The 20,089-nt window shown below is 19.3% G+C and overlaps 2 protein-coding genes across 2 annotated transcripts; both read left to right on the plus strand.

Annotated features, from left to right (window-relative positions):
* Positions 1-1,012: 1,012 nt before the first annotated feature.
* MKS88_001051 (STP1 protein) lies at positions 1,013-3,514 on the plus strand (the record flags this gene model as incomplete). Its single annotated transcript, XM_067219704.1, has 3 exons — positions 1,013-1,033; positions 1,165-2,127; positions 2,408-3,514. The coding sequence occupies 3 exons, from the start codon at positions 1,013-1,015 to the stop codon at positions 3,512-3,514; spliced, it is 2,091 nt and encodes a 696-aa protein (XP_067074983.1).
* Positions 3,515-14,988: 11,474 nt separating this feature from the next.
* Positions 14,989-16,688, plus strand: MKS88_001052 (PIR protein; the record flags this gene model as incomplete). Its single annotated transcript, XM_067219705.1, has 3 exons — positions 14,989-15,015; positions 15,148-16,401; positions 16,524-16,688. The coding sequence occupies 3 exons, from the start codon at positions 14,989-14,991 to the stop codon at positions 16,686-16,688; spliced, it is 1,446 nt and encodes a 481-aa protein (XP_067074984.1).
* Between the last annotated feature and the right edge of the window lie 3,401 nt (positions 16,689-20,089).

Raw genomic sequence — 20,089 nt, forward strand, 5'->3', positions numbered from 1 at the left:
TTAATATAAGTATATCCAAATAATTTTTCTTATTTTGTGACAAGTTAAAAAACTTATTTTCATTAATTAATATATATAAATATATATTTTGTTAATTAAAATTTAGAATAACTGAAAACATTCCAATTCATTGTGGCAATATCCGTATACAGAAGTATATATGCATATAATAATTTATACTATTTTAAAAATACTAACAGATATATACCATAAATATTTAATATTTAGCCAATTTATATATATATTCAATGTTAAGTGTCATAAGGTTATTTAATAGTATGTACTTTCAAGAACCCAAGATACAATATATAATAATTTATATAATGTTAGAGTTCATTTCTTCATACGGTGTATTAAATATAAAAAAGTATTAACAGTATAATTATAATAGTATAACTGTTTATATTATAAATAAATAAAGAAAATTACAAAGTAGAAAAAAAAATTCGATCACTACTGATAATTATTTGATTTATAGTTTATATTATTTCGGATAATCAAAAGAATAAAGGAATTATTCTCATTATTACAAGTAATAATCTTTATATATACATATGTCCTTGTGTTAGGAAAAGAAAAAAAAAAACACACATACACAATACATATGTAATGATATATTTACATGATAATGTATATATTTCCTATTAATGTTACTTATATATAATTTTGTATTGATAGCTATTTGGATTTTTTTGTATAAAGGTCACATTAATATTACATACAAGTATATCCTTAAGTGTTTTTTAATATAAAAATGATTATGATATATATCCAGTTATAATATACTTATGTAATATAAAAAAAAGATAACAATCATAAAAAATAAATATTTATATATTCAATTAGTTTATATTCCTCATTAAAAATCCTATGTGGTTTATAATTTTATAATTTCTGTTAATTAATAGACATTAGTTATAAATTATACTATTGATGATTAAAAACATAAAAATTTTAATTTTTCATTCAGATGTTTATATTCAACTATCTATAGAAATAATGTAGGGATATTATGGGAAGTTCACAATCTATAGTAATATTAATTATTTTTTTATATAACTTAATTTGTTATTAATATATTTATTTATAATAAAAAAAAGCGATAATACAACTAACATATAAATTAATGCCTAAATATTTCATAATTATTTTTTCTGAATCTAGTTCTTAAGGGGAGAACGTGAATTATTGAGCAGTTGGGTTAAGTCACATAATATAGTAGCTAAAATAAATTATATCATAAGTAAAACTAATTCCTTAAGTAGAAGGGGTATTAAGAAAGAAGATTTTAGTAATGAATGCTTACATCTAGTGAATTTTCTAATTAAACAAAAGAATGAACGTCCAAATATTTTGTCAGAGAAAAGGTGGGAAGCACTACTTAGAGAATATTTAAGTACATATTTTAACAATCCTTCTATACATGGAATATGTCCTTTTATATTAAAGGAGCAAGAAAGAGAACTTTTAAAATTATCATATAAGGCACAAGATTTCTGTAAAGAAAAAATTGATCGGCTAAAATTTCTAATACCCTATAAAACAGAAAATGAAAATTCATATAAATGTAACAATGATCCTAAATGTATAAATAACTTTAAAGAATATAATGCGTGGATTATAAATACAAGAGAAGTTTTTTTTCGAAACGGAATCTTTAATATATCCCAAGCAATACCACAAAAAATCGATATTCCGAGAGACGAAATATGCGATGTATTCAAGGACAAAACTTTTCATGAACTCGTAAGTGAAGACTTGGATAAAACAGTATACATTCAAGATTCGTATCAAGGACATGAAATAAATACAGAAAATGTAGAAGAACGAAATTCAACAATAGATTCACATACACAGGAATATAAAACTGCTCACGAAGATAAATCTCACTCATCTGATACATCTGAGGAAGATCTAGTACCACAATCCGACGCTTCTGAAGAACAAATGTCAAAAATTCAACCTGAAGATAAGTACTTAAAACAAAATTTATTATTGCAAGTTCTTAAACAATTGGAAACTCCCCAAGGAACAATTAAACCTTTTCTTGAAGGCATATTTTTAAGTAAAGTTAATGAATCTGATTTGTCAAAACATAACGAATCCACTATTGTTACAATTTTGGTGGTTATCCTTGCATTCCCTATAGTTACATGTGTCACTTATGCTCTTTGTTTTCCTATTTATGAAATAACTATTTTAAACAAAATACATATTTAAAATGTATTTACAGGACTACATGGAAATATATCTATTACATACGTATCATTTTTTTTAATAATTTTTCCAATTGTTATACTATTTTTCCTTTTTATTAAAGTAATATAAACCTTAAGTATTAAATATATATTTAACATATGATTATTGTAATAATATTACTTACAAAACACTCTTTACTCTATTGCAGTACGCTTCAAGGATGATGTTTAAACAAAAGAAAAAGATAAAAAGAAGACACTTAAAGTTAATGAAAATAGTAACACCTTCACTTTCTGATGGAAAAAGTAAGTGTTTAACGCATACACATATAGAAGATCCCTTATATAATGATGAAAAAATTACAAAAAATGTAATATTACGTGAACATAACATAAACAAAAACATAAAAACATCAAAGACAAAAAAGGACAGAACAAAAACTATTATAGAAATACATATGCAAGTGCTTGAAGAATGCAGAAATGAAAAATGGGAATCCAATAAAGGAGAATTTTTAAAAATATGCATAGAAGTGTTTACGAATGAAAAATATAAAATTTATCCTCATTTAACAAACGAAGAACTGATAATGGAAAGTAATAAAATAATGAATGACGCTGAATTACAAAAATTGCTGTGGAATAAATGGGTAGAAAGATATGGAAACCTCTTAGAAAAATTGAAAAAAGAAGATTGGTTTAGCAATTTGAAAAATGAATGGAAAAAAGAAAAAGCTTACATAAAAAAAATGGAAGAATTAAAAAAGAAATCTTCTAATGAAAACCACAACTTTTCATTTTTAGAAAGAGAAAAAGATATATGGAAACAGTGGATATTCAAAAAGGGTACTATTATAGAACATTATTTGGAAAAGGAATGGTTTAAATCATCGGAAGAGAAGTTGCAGAATATGTTATATAAGATTGAAATTGAAGAAGCTATAAATGATGTAACATTAATAAGTATGGAAGAACTGCAGAACAAGAAATGTTATCAAGAATTCTATAAATACGTAAAAACAAAAGTACTAGTAAAACTTTGTATACTCGTATTTATGATGGTATTAGAAGAATGTAAAAAAGAGCACTTTATAGAAAGTAGTGAATCATATTTTGATAGTTCCCTAAAAGAATGGAAGAGAGAAACAAATTTAACGAAAGTATCAGAAATTATAAAAAGCATAACTAATGATAAAGGGTACATTTCGGAAAATAAGGAAAATACTGATCATATAGAAGAAAACTTTAGAAAGGATATAGCTGATTGGATAAGTGAAGAAGATAAATATATAAATTTCATAGTTAATGATGAGTAGGTTGACAAATCATCTTAAATAACAGAAAAACACATTTTATAAGTTCATAGCAATACATCCAAAATATAATCTAATGATATTTAATAGAAAACATGTTACCAATGAAAAATATTTCTTAAATACTCTGATATCATAAGAGAATAAAGAAGAAGAATGTAATGATTAATATAAAAGAAAAAAACTTGCCTGATATATGATGAATGAAATTCAGAATTTTAAAAAATGTTTTTAACATATATGAATTTTTTTATTTCTGTAGGAATATCTACAAAAAATTTTTATTAATCCTTTATTTAATAATAATAGAAATATTTTAATCCATATAAAAAAAAATCAATTTTTTTGTATTAATTAATATGATACCAATTTTCAAAATTTCTAAGCAGTATTTTTTGTTTGTATCCATATTAATCAATATCTTCAGTAAAATTATAAGGTATGTTAATTTTATAACTTATAATTTTAAAATGTATATTAATTTACTATATGTATATATATAGATAGATTAGATTAATATATAATATTGAAAACTAGGTTTCCACAATAGTAATATAAAAGAAACATTGGTACCATAAATAAGAACACTTCTATTATATATGTATTATTTATTAACTTTTTTTTTGTTTTTCCTATATAATCAATTTGTTTAAACTTCCTTTATGTAATTTATCAATGAAATTTAATAACTATATATCATCATGCTTTACCTTAATAGGATTAAAATTTTAGAAAGATTAATAATAATAGCATATATAACGTATAATAGAAAAAAAAATATTACGTTCCTCTATAATTTATTTTTTCTTCATATTAAACTGCAAAGTCACATTATGTTGAAGGGAATATTTAACATGTATAATCCAAAGGAAATTTTAAAGAATATATTTTTAAATGAATAATATGCAATTAAAAATTAATTATAATTATAATTATAATTATACTATTATTAATAAGATGTAAAGCATAATATATATATATATAATAAATTATTTTATTTTTTAAAGATATAATACACTTAATAACATTATATTATATTCCTTATTTTATATAAATTTTTTTTGTAAAAATATATGTATATATATCTTCCATTCATATCTATATGCTGCATACATAAGATATATTGTTTACATTATTTATATGTAACACATAAAATGAATGATTAAAATACTTCTAAGTATTGGGAAATATAGTTATTGTTCTTAAATTATTTGTAAGGAACAATTATAAAAATGGAAATAGTTTTAGTATATATAATTAAACATTTATAAATATATGTATTATATTTTTTTTATTCGAAAAGTATGATAACACGAAAAAATAATATTTACTCATATATTTTCTATTAAGGTTGATAAAATGTTTAAGAATCAAGTAGTAAAATACAGTTATATTAAAATTTCTTATTTTTTTTCCGACAAAAATTTTTAAAAATTTCATATTATGTAACTAAATTTTTTTCTTTTCCTATAAATTATTATATGGAATATAACTGTATAGGAAAGAATAAATAATATTAAATTACTTTTTATAATTAAATATTTTTACTACATAAAAATTTAGAGAAAACATAGATGTAACTTCTATGAAATTCTTAATAAAAAATTTTTTGTACAAATTTATATATCTCATTAACAATAGAAAAATATAGCACAATATTATTGCTCCTTCAAATTGTGCGTTATAATTGTTTTTTCTACGTAGTAAATTGCACGATTGTTATTTTCACAGTGTATATTTTACAAAATACTTGAATTCATCATGATCATTAATTTCATTATGTGTAAAATATATTTCTGATAAAATTAGCCCTCTTATATATTATGACGATTACTTATATTAGTTATATATGATGATGAATATAATTGATTATAAATGAACATATGGATATAGTCTAAAATGTAACAAACATTAGGGCATTGCATATTTCTAATTGTAGAAATTTTTTAATAACTTATTTTTATGTTGATTAAATTTTTTTAAAAATGAAATATTTACGTATACATTCATCTCAACATCCCATGTGTAATAAAATTAAAACTTGAAATAATTAATAATTTGTATATATATATTTATATTATTTTAAAGGATCTCAGTATATATAATTTTTTATCCCATTCATGTTTGTTCTAATATTTACTAATTTTTTAGTTATGGTGTTCTTAATGTATTATAGATATAATTGTTCATTAAATTAAATAATTTATTTTCCACATAATTCAACATGTTAATTTTTTATATATATAAAATTTAGGATTACTGTAACATTCATAAGCTAAATTTTACCATCATTAGCTATTTATAATATGATACCTAGATTAAGAACTCATAAATCACATTACAATAAAATTCTATTTTTTTCATATTATTGACATGTAAAATCATATAGTAAATATTAGACAGAGCTATATTAAAGAATATAAATATACTTAAATTCGTTAACAATTTGTCCTTATAGAACTTTACAAAAAATATTTCCCCATATTGTACAATTTTATTGTTTTTAAAAAATAAAAATTTTTTTCTCATTCGCATATGTATATATTCATAAAAGAAGGAAAATAAAAATAGTAATTTAATATTTATTATAAACAATAAATGTAAAGAACATACATAAACATTTTCTTTATAGATATATTATACGGAAGAAACATTCAATAAACTAGAAATATGCTTATATTTTCTTAATAAATTTAATTAAATATTAGTATATGAATGAAATACGAAAAAAAATTAGTAACATATTATTAATAAGGTGTAAAAGAAAAAGTATAATTTTAACGACCAATACCTTATTACACGTAAAGTTAATACTTTTTTTATTTAATAATAATCTTAATTTTATTGCTAAATAATTTAAAATAGCTAATAATTAATCCTAAAGAATCATTAAAGTTTAAATTAATTATATACAAAATATTCTATGATATTTTTAACATTTATATATTTATTACTTTTTATTACTTTTTTTTTTATTATATGTTCTTATTTTTATCACAATAATTCAATAAATAAAATTCTTCAAAATATTACTTTAAATATTATTTTATATATTTCATTATTAAAATTTTTTAATTAATATTAAAGCAGCACAATACCTGGGAACCATGAGTAAAATTATGTTTTATTTAATTAAAAAAAATAGAACTTTAGTTTATCTTATATAACAAAACATTAAAAGTAACCAGAATAAAAATATATTTTATTATTAACACGCCATTATATATTTTTACTTATAATACATACATAAGTTAATACCTTATGTGATTCGAATGTATTAATTAAATGTATTTAATTAATTATTATCATTAGTATATATTGTTGTTCAAATTATTATGTTTTTTACAAATTAATTAAAAAAAAAAATTTATAACAGAGTTTAGAAGATTCCAATTTATTTTTTATTATTTTAATCGTTAAAGAGAAATGATAAATAATATTTTTCTAAAGACTAACCCATACCCATTATGTCACTTAATTTTATTACATTTTATTATTTCTAATAAATAAATTTTGACTCTTTATTATCAAGTGTACTTAATGAATAAATTTGTTTAAAGTAAATTATTTACAGTCGTTTTTCTTCTAATTATAATACAATAATTAAATGCTTTTTAAAATGCCATTATATTTATATTATTTTATATAATTATAATTATATATAAAATTTTCAGAGATATTTTTATTTAATGCCTTTTTTCTATTTTTACCTCTTAATGCATATTAAAATTATCTTAAACATGGGAGATCTAAGTAGTTATAAATTTTGAAGTAATAGGATACAATAAAAAAAAATTATTTCATATATTACATTGAATAATACCAAAAAACTATAATTCTAAAATTTATATTATTACAAAATATTTAATATCTCGAAATAAATTCAATACTATGGCAAGAGAAAGTAAATTTTACTACTTCATTAGAGTTTTTTCATTTACGTTTTAAGTGTAGATATGCCAGTATTCCTATGAGGTTGTATAATGAACATATAAAAGAAATTTAATACAAATATTGTAATAATAATCATTTATTTAAAAAAAAATATATATTTTATATATGTGTAGACATTTATATGTTTTTAAATATCTACTATAATTTTTAGAAAAATACCTTAGAAAGATTATATATCAAGAAAATTAACTTAAATAATACATCAGATAAAAGAGTATGAAAATAATTGTATGCAAAAACGCACTCATAACCGTAGCATTCAGAAACATCTTCATTAATAAGTATCGAATACATTTAAAAATACATGTAATTCATTCAAGGATGGTAATTTTTATAGAACAGAAAATGAGAAATTAGGAAAACCATATAAAAAAAAAAAAAAAATGTCAAGAGAAAAAAATTAATCATCATTAAAATGTAATATCTCAGAGGAAATAAGTACAAATTTTGAAAATTAAATATGAAAAATAAAAGACATTGTAATTAAAATGAACCGTAATTTAGACGGTATACTTAACGGAATAATTAAAAACATTTGCAAGTCTCTTAATACATTTTAGCAAAAAAATATGTCGCAGCTAAACTAACCCCACAATTATTGTATCCAGTAATATTTCTTCCTCTTTTAATGATTTCCCTTTCGTTATTTCCTTTATACTTTTTTGTATCCAAAAAAAATGATTATTTAAATAAGTTTGAGAATTAGAAGTCAAATTAGCATTAGCATATATACTATATATCTTTAGGTTTATTCTAAAGAATGATTAACGTAAATATTTAAATTATATGCAGTTATTATAATTTCCATGAAATTTTATATATTTAGAAGGATATAAAGCCTCTATTATATATGTAATCATTAATTATATTCTTTTCAATTTTTATCAAAAAGAATAAGCTGAATCTTGTTCCTATATCCAACTATTTTAAATAGTTGATGTATATTTTTTATGTCAATTTATATAACTATTATTTCATAACTTTTATAAGATAATATATATTTTTTATTTTATTTTTTTTATTTACATATTTAGGAAAATCTCTTATATATCTTTCTTTTATTTATTTTCTTAAAGATTCATTTTAACTAACAGTTTTGTTGAGTTTTTTGCTTTATAAATATTTTTTTCTTTCACACTTATTTCAATATATTTGTAAATTTTTAACGATATAATTATATTAGGTTCTATAATTATGTTCTTTATGTTAATTTATTTCTTTAGTGCGTATACTTATTTTTTACATGTTAATTAGGATAATTTACCTAATAAAAGCAGTATAATAAATGCTAAAGTTTTTTAGTTAAACATAAAAATTAATTTCGTAACAATTTATGCATAATAGAAATATTATTCATTTGAAAATTCTTATTTTTTCAAATGATTTACTTTTTTTTCGGAAAAAAATTTATAAAGAATAGAATTACTTCTTTTATAGCATAAACATATACATTATAGTGTGTTCATTTTCTAACTATATATATTTATATAAACACAATTATTGTTTAATTTTGCATTTTATATTATTCTATATGAGAATTAATTTTATATTTTATTTATTGTGCTATTCTTTTATGTTTAAATTTCTTCTTTTCTATATATTCCATAAAAATATTCAGTATTACTGTAGAATAATATTAATAGGTACCTTTGCATATATTTTCCAGATCGTTTTTTTTTATTGTAATTATTTACGTGCTCATTTTTCAAAATGAATTAGTTTGAAGAAATTATGTCTCTTCTTACCATATTAGAAAAATTATTAAAGTTAAAATATGACCAACATTGTATGAAATATCAACATACTGCTTATATAAACAACAATCCAGGTAGATTAATAAATATGTAATATTGAAAATGTAATTTTCCTATTTCGAGATCTTATAAGTAACAGTTAATTGCGTTTTAACTTAAATCGTAAGCAGAACAAAAAATATATTAACGAATAATATTAGTAAGATAATAATAAAACAATAAATATATAACGTTTTATAATATAATTATGTTATTTCAATTCAGCTTTTACTTTATTGTCTAAAACATATATTTGACATAATGTATATATACCATGATTAAACAATAAATTAAACTAGACATTAATAAATATATAGACATAAATCAATTAATATTGCAATAAATTCAAAATTGAGCGTCATACCATGAATAGCTGAACGTATTATTTTTAAAAATAATTTCAACATATTATCATCATTATTAAAGCTATAAATAATTCAGAAGGAATATACTGAATATCATAAAAATGTTAAGGTACTATTCTAAAAAAAAAGAGTATTACTTTAATATATAGTATTATTTTTCATATATGTTCAAAGCAAATCAAACATAAATTTGATCGTTTTCCACGCTTAATTAAGAAATACTACTTTGTTTATTACTACTATTTTTTTTTTTTTTTTGCAAAAATATTATCATTTATTCAACTTATATAAAATAAATTCCTTTTATTTATTATGTATATATAGAAGAGATGCATTATATAATAAATAAAAATACAAAAAAAAATAATTTTAAATTACAAATTATTTTCCATAAATATGTCAATTAAATATTAATGCTATTTCTCGTTTGGAGTTTATAAATATTTATTTCAGTTGTTATTATATAATTCTCAATGCATTTAGCTTTCTATATTTAAAAAAATATTTTTTCTCAATTTTTTAGTGTTTAGTTTATTTAATATTGGATCTTCAACATACTCAGAAATAATAAATATTAGATATCCATTCACTTTTATTTTATCCTTCTAAATGAAGAGTGTGCATTAAAAGATTTTAATGTACTTCAATTAAATTGTTGTGTAAAATGTACTAAACATATAAGCTTATCTTTCATGATATATAATGAAAATTAGAAATTTCTATCATTTTCCTAGCTAATCAATTAATACATATTTATTTTTACCAATTCAGAAAGAAATATATATTTATTATATTTTATTAATATATAATTAATATATCGTTTTTTTAATTTTCTCGTATGTGATGGATCTTCATGCACCTTTCATTATTATGTTCTATGAGATCAATATGTAATTCATATAATCCCATATTGCAATACATAATTTTTAAATTTACAAAAGATTTTATACAGTTCCAAATAGCAAAAATATATAATGATTTATTATAATTTCTACAATTTCAACCATATATATTTATAGGTACATAATACTAATTAGAAATCTTTAAATTAGTAGGACTTATAAAAATATATATATATATATATAATATCGTATTTTAGTGTTTAATGATATATTTAATAGGAATTGATTCATATAAATAAATGCGCATTTTCTCATTATAAAAAATAATATTTTATTTATTTAATATATGTATTAAACAAAAAAAAAAAATAATAATATATAAATATAAATAAGTGTATAAGATTCAAATTAATAATTACAATTTCTCTAACTTGTGTTTATTAGTTTTTTTGTTTTACTTAATTCCATTAATTCCAGAGAAAGATTTATATGTGTTTTAATTATTCTCCCCAAAGCATTCTATTACATATGTAATATTTTACCAAATTTATTAACACAATATAATAAGTTAAATGAATTATCGTACATTCCCAATTAATGTTTCAAGGTTGTCCATTATAAAATCTTCATAAGTATCCATTTGGATCCAAAATCTTATTTTAATTTTTTACACGAGATATCTTGTATATAAATAAAAGTATAAGAAACATAAAATTGTTATTTCGTAATAATATTCTTTAAATTTATATAGATTATATATATGTATGCAACCTATTTATATTTTTAAATGAAAATTTTAATTACTATAAAACATAAAAATAAAATGAAAACCACTTCTGCAACTAAAAATCCAAATATTATAACTTTGCAGAAAAGATCATCTGATCTTTTAACTGTTCGTTTAAATGAATTTTTATTTTTCTTTATAATATCATAGTCAATAGTTAATTACTCATTTATCTTTTTCCAGTGTACACTGGATAAATTAACTGTATAATTTAATTTAGATAGGACAGAATGGGGAGTATATATTTGTTCACATTAGAAGTATTTTTGACACACGTTCAAATGATTTGCTTTACGAAAAACATAATTACAGCATTTCATCATATACATTTCATATATAGTTTCAATATATTTAATATATTCACAGTACTAAGGTTATTTATTGATAGAATAACTGTTTTTATTCATAATGCGTTTTTAGAATTTATAAAAATAATACAAATTTTTTTATTTCTTCCAATGATCAAAAGAACCATTAAAATAAAATATGAAGCTTTTACCTACAAATTCTTGAAATTCACAAATAATTTTATCATTAAATCTAAATTTATCACATGTATTGTAAGTTATTATCCAATTAGTGGTAAATTTTTTAAATAATATTTTCATATGACTAGGAACAGGAATAAAAACAAATATCGTTATTTTCTCATACATTACTGTTTTTATTTTAATAATTATTTAATTTATTTACAAAGCTCTCACAAATTTCTGCTACTTCTGTTCAGTTTATTTTAAAATTATTCATCCTTTACGTATTTTTATCTGTAACTGTAACATAGCTTTTATTAAATTTATCGTAATTTTTATATTCATGTAGCACTTAAAATATATTATCCTAAATATTAGTAAGAAGAATTGATATATTTAAACACATATTTTTTTTTTTAAATAATTCCCATTCTTAAAGTGATGAAAGATGTTAAAACAAGCTATTAAATATGATTTTAATAAATATACAAAATTTATCAAAGCATAAATTCCCGTGGTGTTCGTTCTATTTTGAGACAAACCAATTAAATTAAATGTCATTATTATGAGCATATAGATATGAATTTATTTTGAATAATAGCACATAATATTTTGATATATTATTTGTCGCTCATAATATTTATATAAATGGTATAAGTAATTGTTATTATAAATTATTCTTTAATTATAAAATGTGGATTATATTATAATAATTATTTCACCAAAGCATAAAAACTAACATTCATAATGTTGAGAAAAATAAATTAAATATTAGTTATCTAGCACCCGTAATAAAATGAAATTTAATATTAAAATTTATTATCTTTTAAATTTTAATTTTATAAAAATTCAAAGTACATTTAGCGATACATAAAAAAAAAAAAATGTATATTATTTTCATATTTATACATCTTATTCTATATTAATATGTTTGTAAAATCATCCATTTTCATTTTGAAAATAATTTTTATATAAAAATATGTATATCATTAAATATACTTTATTGTGAATAACTTGAGTCTCATTTTCTAATATATATTATAAATATTATTATAATTTCTTTCTATAGTAATTTTATTAATTCATAATTTATTTTATTATTTTCATGTCAAGGTGTATTGAAATTTTAAAATTAAAAAAAGAAATAAATGAAAAATGTTGCATATTATTGAAAATAATAAATTATTTACACATTATATTTGATAAATAAAATATAATTTTTTTTATAAATGTACAAAATAAAAAATCTCATTTATAATGTTATAAAAAAAAATGATATGTGCTTTATATTATTCTTCAAGAAAGTTTTAATTTTATTTTTTTAATTGTTACATTAACACAAATGTGATATACTGGGTTAGAAAAATAAAAATTTTCATATATATATATATAGATAGATAATTTTGTAGTGTGTTATATATTCATTGGGATATAATTATTTTAAGAATGCAAAAGTTCTTATTTTTATAAATGTTATGAAATAATAAAGAAATTTTTTTTCTTGATATTCAACACAAAAAAATAATCTTATAAAATTAATATAAACTAAAATGAATTTAATTGTAAGCCATATGTTCAGTACAAATATATATTTTCATCAGATATATATAAAGATAATAATTATCATTTCTTCTTTTATATAAAACAATTTATATATATCCATTATTATTTCATTTGTTTAGACTCTAATTAGCAATAATTCAATTAATATATAATAATATATATAGGAAAACAAAAACGTTTTTCTACATAATTATTTATTTATTTTTTTTTATATATGTTTTGTAGTGGAATATCTTCAATCATTGTGTACCAGTATCAATGTTTTAAAAACATTATGGTGTTAATATATATTATTCTTATTATTTTATTTAATCATCTATTTAATAATTTTTTTAACAATTTTCAGGATATAATAAAATAAAAATTTAATATATACTGATAAAATCTTTTTCGAATGAATCATTTGTGCTATAAAATAATTTTATAATATTTTATTATTTTGGGGACAATATCAATTCTGATATAATGAGAATTATTTTTGTGTTAGTATACATAATATATATTATGAGATAATAATTATATATGAGAATGCACTTATAAAAAAAGGATAAATAAGTGCACACTCTTATTCATAATTGTTTTATCAAACTTATTGCTCATATTATTATTTCATATAACTTTTTTTCAAGATCTTAAAAATGTACAATATGTCCTTTATATTATTAACTATAATTATTCTAATTAATAAAATTAATTACTACTAATATTATTATTTATTATTGTGAATTAATTTTATTAATAGCTTTTAATTACTTTTATGAGATGGCAATTTAAATTTGAAAAAATTAATAAAAAAATGTTGTAAAAAGTATATTATTCAAAATATAATAAATAATTTAATGAAAAATTATAAAAAAAAAAAAATCAGAAATTTTAGAACGATGTCCTTTAAAATGTAGAAAAACTCGTAGAAAAATATTTCCGTAATAAAGAGGAAAATAATTTTTTAAATAGTGCAGTTATAATTGGTATAATTTATCACATACTAATTTTTTAACATATTTACAAAAATTTATATTTCAAGAGTAACAATACCCTTAATTTATACTACTGCCTTATACATATTAATAAAATTATTTGTAATGTATATATTTAGTTAATTTTAATAAAAAAAAATATATATAATATATATAATACAATAACTAGAAGAACAAATTCTGTAAGTTCATTATATATATATAGTTCTAAATATCAAATCCAAATAATTATTCAAAAGAGCATTGTAATTATGCCAAAATCATACATATAAGTAATATATTAAACGAATAAAATATGTAAATACATAGTTCACATAAATTGTACGTTATATACATTAAAAAAAATGATAAAAACAAATTATTCTATTATGTAATATCTTAATAAAATAGTATATTACCTTTATAAATTATTATTTTGAAGTATAATATTTTCTGAATAAGTTCTTCAATTTATTGGAAATAAATCATAGTTATTTTACTATTAATTTTTTAAAAATTAAAAACTTTTATTGTTTTTTGCAGTAATTATACTACGAATTTTTAATCCTGGAAAATGGTTAACTAAATTTTATTAGTAAAAAAATACTTATATAATTTCCAAAATACATATGGAATATTGAATAATATAAGAATAAATTTTTTATTTTTATTTTTATTTTTTACATTTAGATAATTGAACATTAAAAATAATAATATTTTTTATTATTTAACTTATATCAAAATAAAATGGAAAATATAAATGAAGAATTTTTGGTACACTTTTATATTTTATAAAAAAATTATTAATAATTTAAATAATTTAAATTATTCAAATTCAAATAAAAATTTCCTCATTAAAAGTATAAGTTATGTCTACCTAATTCATTATTTCTTCTTAATATTTAGAATAAACTTTTAGAAGGATCACAATCAAGTAATATATATAATAAATTAAATGAAAATGTCACTGGAAGCCAATATGATACAATTTGTAATGTAATAAATGAATACAAAAATGGAAATGTTTTTCCAAGCGGAATTTATGATCTATGTAAGCAAATTGCAAGAAATGCGGATGATTTATCAAAAATGTTAAATAAAAGAGGATATCATAATCAATGTTTACATTACACATACTGGATATATTATGAACTAAAAAAAATTTTAAAACAAAGCTCGGAAGATGTTAAAACAAAACATATAATTAAATATTTGGAATTGAAAAATAATATTTATAAGGAATATCAATTACATAAGTGTCGACCTGACATTAAGGATAACAATATGAATGAATTAAATGAAAAGGTTGATGAGAAATATTTACATGATTATTTTCAAAATTATGATATTATTAAAACCTACTCTGCGTGCGAACGTGCTACATTTCAAAACTACAAGGAATATCTTACTAATATTAGTAAATTATACATGAAGCACAAAAAGGATAAGCAATGCTGTGATGATCCATTTTGGGATAGCTGTCCAGATTATTTTAAATGTCCAAATGAATTTGATCCTAATAATCTCTTACAAGTATTAAATTCTAACACAAATGGTAGATGTAATAACTTAAAAAAATTAGAAAAAACTTCAAAATCCGTTTATCCAATGAATTCTGGGGGTTCCCAAACAGATATTATAAGTTCATTTTATTTTATTAGCTGTACAGATATTACAGATAAAAGACAGAAATGTAATGTGTTTCCTTCTTACCCTGCATCTATGAAAAATCCTTCTTCATCCTTTACTCAACATCCACCTTATCATGTAACTGTTACGATCGATGGACAACCAAGAACTTCTGTAGATACCTTGTCACAAAGAGAGAGACCAGGATCAACTGAAAATTCAGTACAACCGGAACATTTACCCTTTTCAGATCAATTAAGTCTAAATGGGTCTCCAGAAACTAAAGAAAAAGATGTTTGTACAACACCAGGATATGTAAAAGATTCATCAGGAAATTGCAGGGAGCCAAATGTGCGTGAAACAACAACTATTGAATTAAGGATAAATGAATATCATCCCAACAAAAAAAGAGCTTATATATCATTCAAGAATAATTCTATTTCTTCTAATACATTCAACAATTTTTTCCGTGCCGGTATCATATTAACTTTGATAGTGGGAATAATTTCCATTATTTTTATTTATTATAAAGTAAATTTAAATTCTCAGTAAAATCAAAAATATATTAATTTACTATTTCTAATATAAAAAAAATTTAAAAATTATAAAATAAATAAATTATGTATGTTTTTTATTACTCACTTTTATGTTAGTTTACTCCCTTTGGAATATGTTTTCGTAAAAAGATGTCAAAGAAAAAGGGAATTCACGATTATTATGATGATCCGTATATGCGGCATTTTATAATCCGTGCTCCAAAATCGGTTAAAAGAAAGGTTGGAACTAAGGGATTAAGATTTTCTTATTATTCCATGTGAAACCATAGATGATTATTTTAAAGAAAATTATAAAATATTTTGAAAAATCATATTAAAAATCTCTCGGCAAGAGGTCATAAAAGCATTTATATTTAGTAAGAGCATAAATAAAAGAAAGTTAATGAAATGCAATTATTACATATAATAAATATATATTGCAAGCTATGAATAATTGTAAAATGAACCATGTATAGTAGTTATGTATAACTATATAGTATAGCTTACGTATTAGAAAATAGTTAAACACAGAAATTTTCTATAATTTTACATATAATATTAAAAATATATAAAAACATATATCATTAACAAAAGTTTAGTAGATCCTAAGTATCCATATATTGAAACAAAAAAAATCTTATATTAAACAACATATATAAAACAATAAATGAATATTAATTATATAAGAAGTTCCAATATGTTTTAGCTTACATAGAAGAAAATACAACAGTAATTATGCTATATGAAACTGAACAATTAAATCCTTAAATAACAATGTATAAAATTAAAAAAAAAGCATATGCACATATCTAATCAATAAATTTGAAAGAAGGATAACGATATATATAAATATTTAAATATAAAGGAAAGTAAGTATCCCGCTACTAAGATTACGTAAGAATATTTTCCAGGAAATACATAACTAATTTTAAGAATTATTCCTATATTAATGAAATTTTTTGCGTGCCTACACTTTTATCAATGCAATAAATAAAATACATTAATACATATTATTATATTATATTATATTATGTTATTATTATTATTATTATATTTTTTCTTTTTTTTTTCCATTTATTTATGCGTTATAACTAAAATCGTCTATATTCTATAGAAATTATAAGTTAGTTTTTACATCGATATATTAACTCTTCTAAAATATAATAAAATTTTTTGTATTATATTAAGACAATTTATAAAATAATATTATTACAATTCATTATTTTATATAGTTGAATTAAAGTGTTATCTATTATGTGTAACATTTTTTTTTTTGGGAGCACATGTACAATTACAATTAAAAATAGCAAAATATAAAAAGAATTGAATTTTAACTATAAATAATAGAAAAAATGAAATTATTAATTTACAACACTAAGTCATTCTCTCACACTAGCGTAGCATAATAAAATATAGAATGAGAGATAATGACGCATAAAACGCATTATCCATATTATTTATATAATATATGCATATGTTGACTACCTATAATACATTGAAAAATATATAATTGTACTTATACTAATATGCACGTAAAACCTATGAAGTATTTCACTGGAAAATATATTACTGAAAATATTTAATAGCATTTAAAGTTATTTAGATTTTTAAAATATTATATCATCATTGTGTTGTATACAAAATATTGCACATAATATAAAACTTAGTATTTTTTATTGACAATTTTTAAAATTAAAAATATATAATAATCACACTTTCTTTCATATTTTATACATCTACTTAATGTAAATATTATTTAGAGTAAATACTATGAAATATAACAGTACAAAAATATACTTAGATATATGTTAATTGATAAATATAATAATGTTAATTAATTATTTTATTAGTTGTAACTAAAAAAATAATATCATTAATATTTTTATATCAGATAAATTTAATTTTATTGAGCATATATATTTTTTTACATTGTTTCAAATATAAATTTATTCATATGCTTTTTTTTTACCTTTTCATAATATTAAATTTAAACTTTTTAAAAAAAATTTCTTTCTAAAATACATAATGCATGTAATTCTTTTTTCTTTTTATGTATTTTCAATATTTTTGATGAAAATAAAAAACGTAAAATATAAAAACAGACTTAATATATCATAAAATGAAATACTATTATGATATTCTTTAAATAGTAAATTGAAGGACGTATATTTATTTTGTGTTAACAAATTAGTAGACCAAAAATGTTAAATAGCAAAATTATAAATAATAATATTTTTGCGATAACTATTCTTATGCTATTTTGAAAATGCTTATTTTTAAAGAATTGTATTTATACATAAATTATATATAAGTATTATGTATATAAATTAATATTTTTATAGTATGAACTCAACATTTGTAAAATATTTAAAATATATCTCCTAAGAAAAGATTCATAGAATAATAATATAGTGCACTTTTAAATATCAAAATTACATAATTATCTATAATAAATAGAACTTTATCGCCTACAAATATATCTATATACTATGTATTAGAATAAAAAAATATATAAATGCCGTAATATATACATTTGTAAAAAATAATTATGCACTTCTTCCAATATTTTTTCATATATTAGAGAAAATCATTTTTTTTTTTATATTTCTATAAATTCCCCCTTGACTATATACTTTTTATACATTATGATTACCATAAATATAATATATTGAAGTACAACTATTTCACTATGTCATATTTTAAAAAGTTATAAATTATTCTTATATGTATTTCCATGAATATTATTATTTAAGATATATATTTAATAGAAATGAACTAAAATGTAAGGGATTAAAATAAAGAGAAAGAATACAACAAAAAATTTGTATAATAATATATTCAAAAAATAAAATAAAATTTAACCATTAATTTTTCAATATAACAGACTGATTAAACATAAATAGTACAAATTAATTTTTTATGCGAACTAATTATTCACAAATATTAATTATGCATGAATATTTACTTTTATTCATTTAATTTACTCACCATCCTTTGTCTCTTATGTACTTCAAAATAAAGATTAAAATTAGAAGTACTTTATTTACATTATGATATAATAATCTATGGTTTTCGTATTACCATTATATTTTTCTGTAATTTTATTTACCATTTAATGTATTAAATAGTTTTATAATATAATACATTATATTTTTTATTTTATATGGAAATAAATATTTATATATAGTGTTAAATTATTTTTTCATATAGTTGATAAAAACTGATAAAAAAAATAATAATATATAACATCATTTTAATTTATATGTTCTAATATATCTATCAATAATTACAGAAAAATAATTGTTATATTTCAATGTATTCTGTATTAAACAATATATGATTTATACTATATACATGAAATTCTAATGTTATTATTTTCTATTGTAGTGTTATAATATATATTATATTTTATTAAGGATATATAATAATTAATTTTTGTACAAGTAAATCCTAATAATGTTTAATATTTTGAATAAGTATCAAATCCTTCATTATATTAATTAATATATATAATTATACATTTATTAATTAAAATTTAGTCAGAAAGAAATCCATTTAAAAATGTTGAAATAAGCATACACAGAATTATGTAAATATATATATATATGTGATAAATATGACTATTTTAAAATCATTCAAAAGTACAATATACGCATAAATAATTAACATTTATGCAATTGATA

The sequence above is a fragment of the Plasmodium brasilianum genome, chromosome 4 (genome assembly GCF_023973825.1).
Source record: "Plasmodium brasilianum strain Bolivian I chromosome 4, whole genome shotgun sequence".
Lineage (NCBI taxonomy): Eukaryota > Apicomplexa > Aconoidasida > Haemosporida > Plasmodiidae > Plasmodium > Plasmodium brasilianum.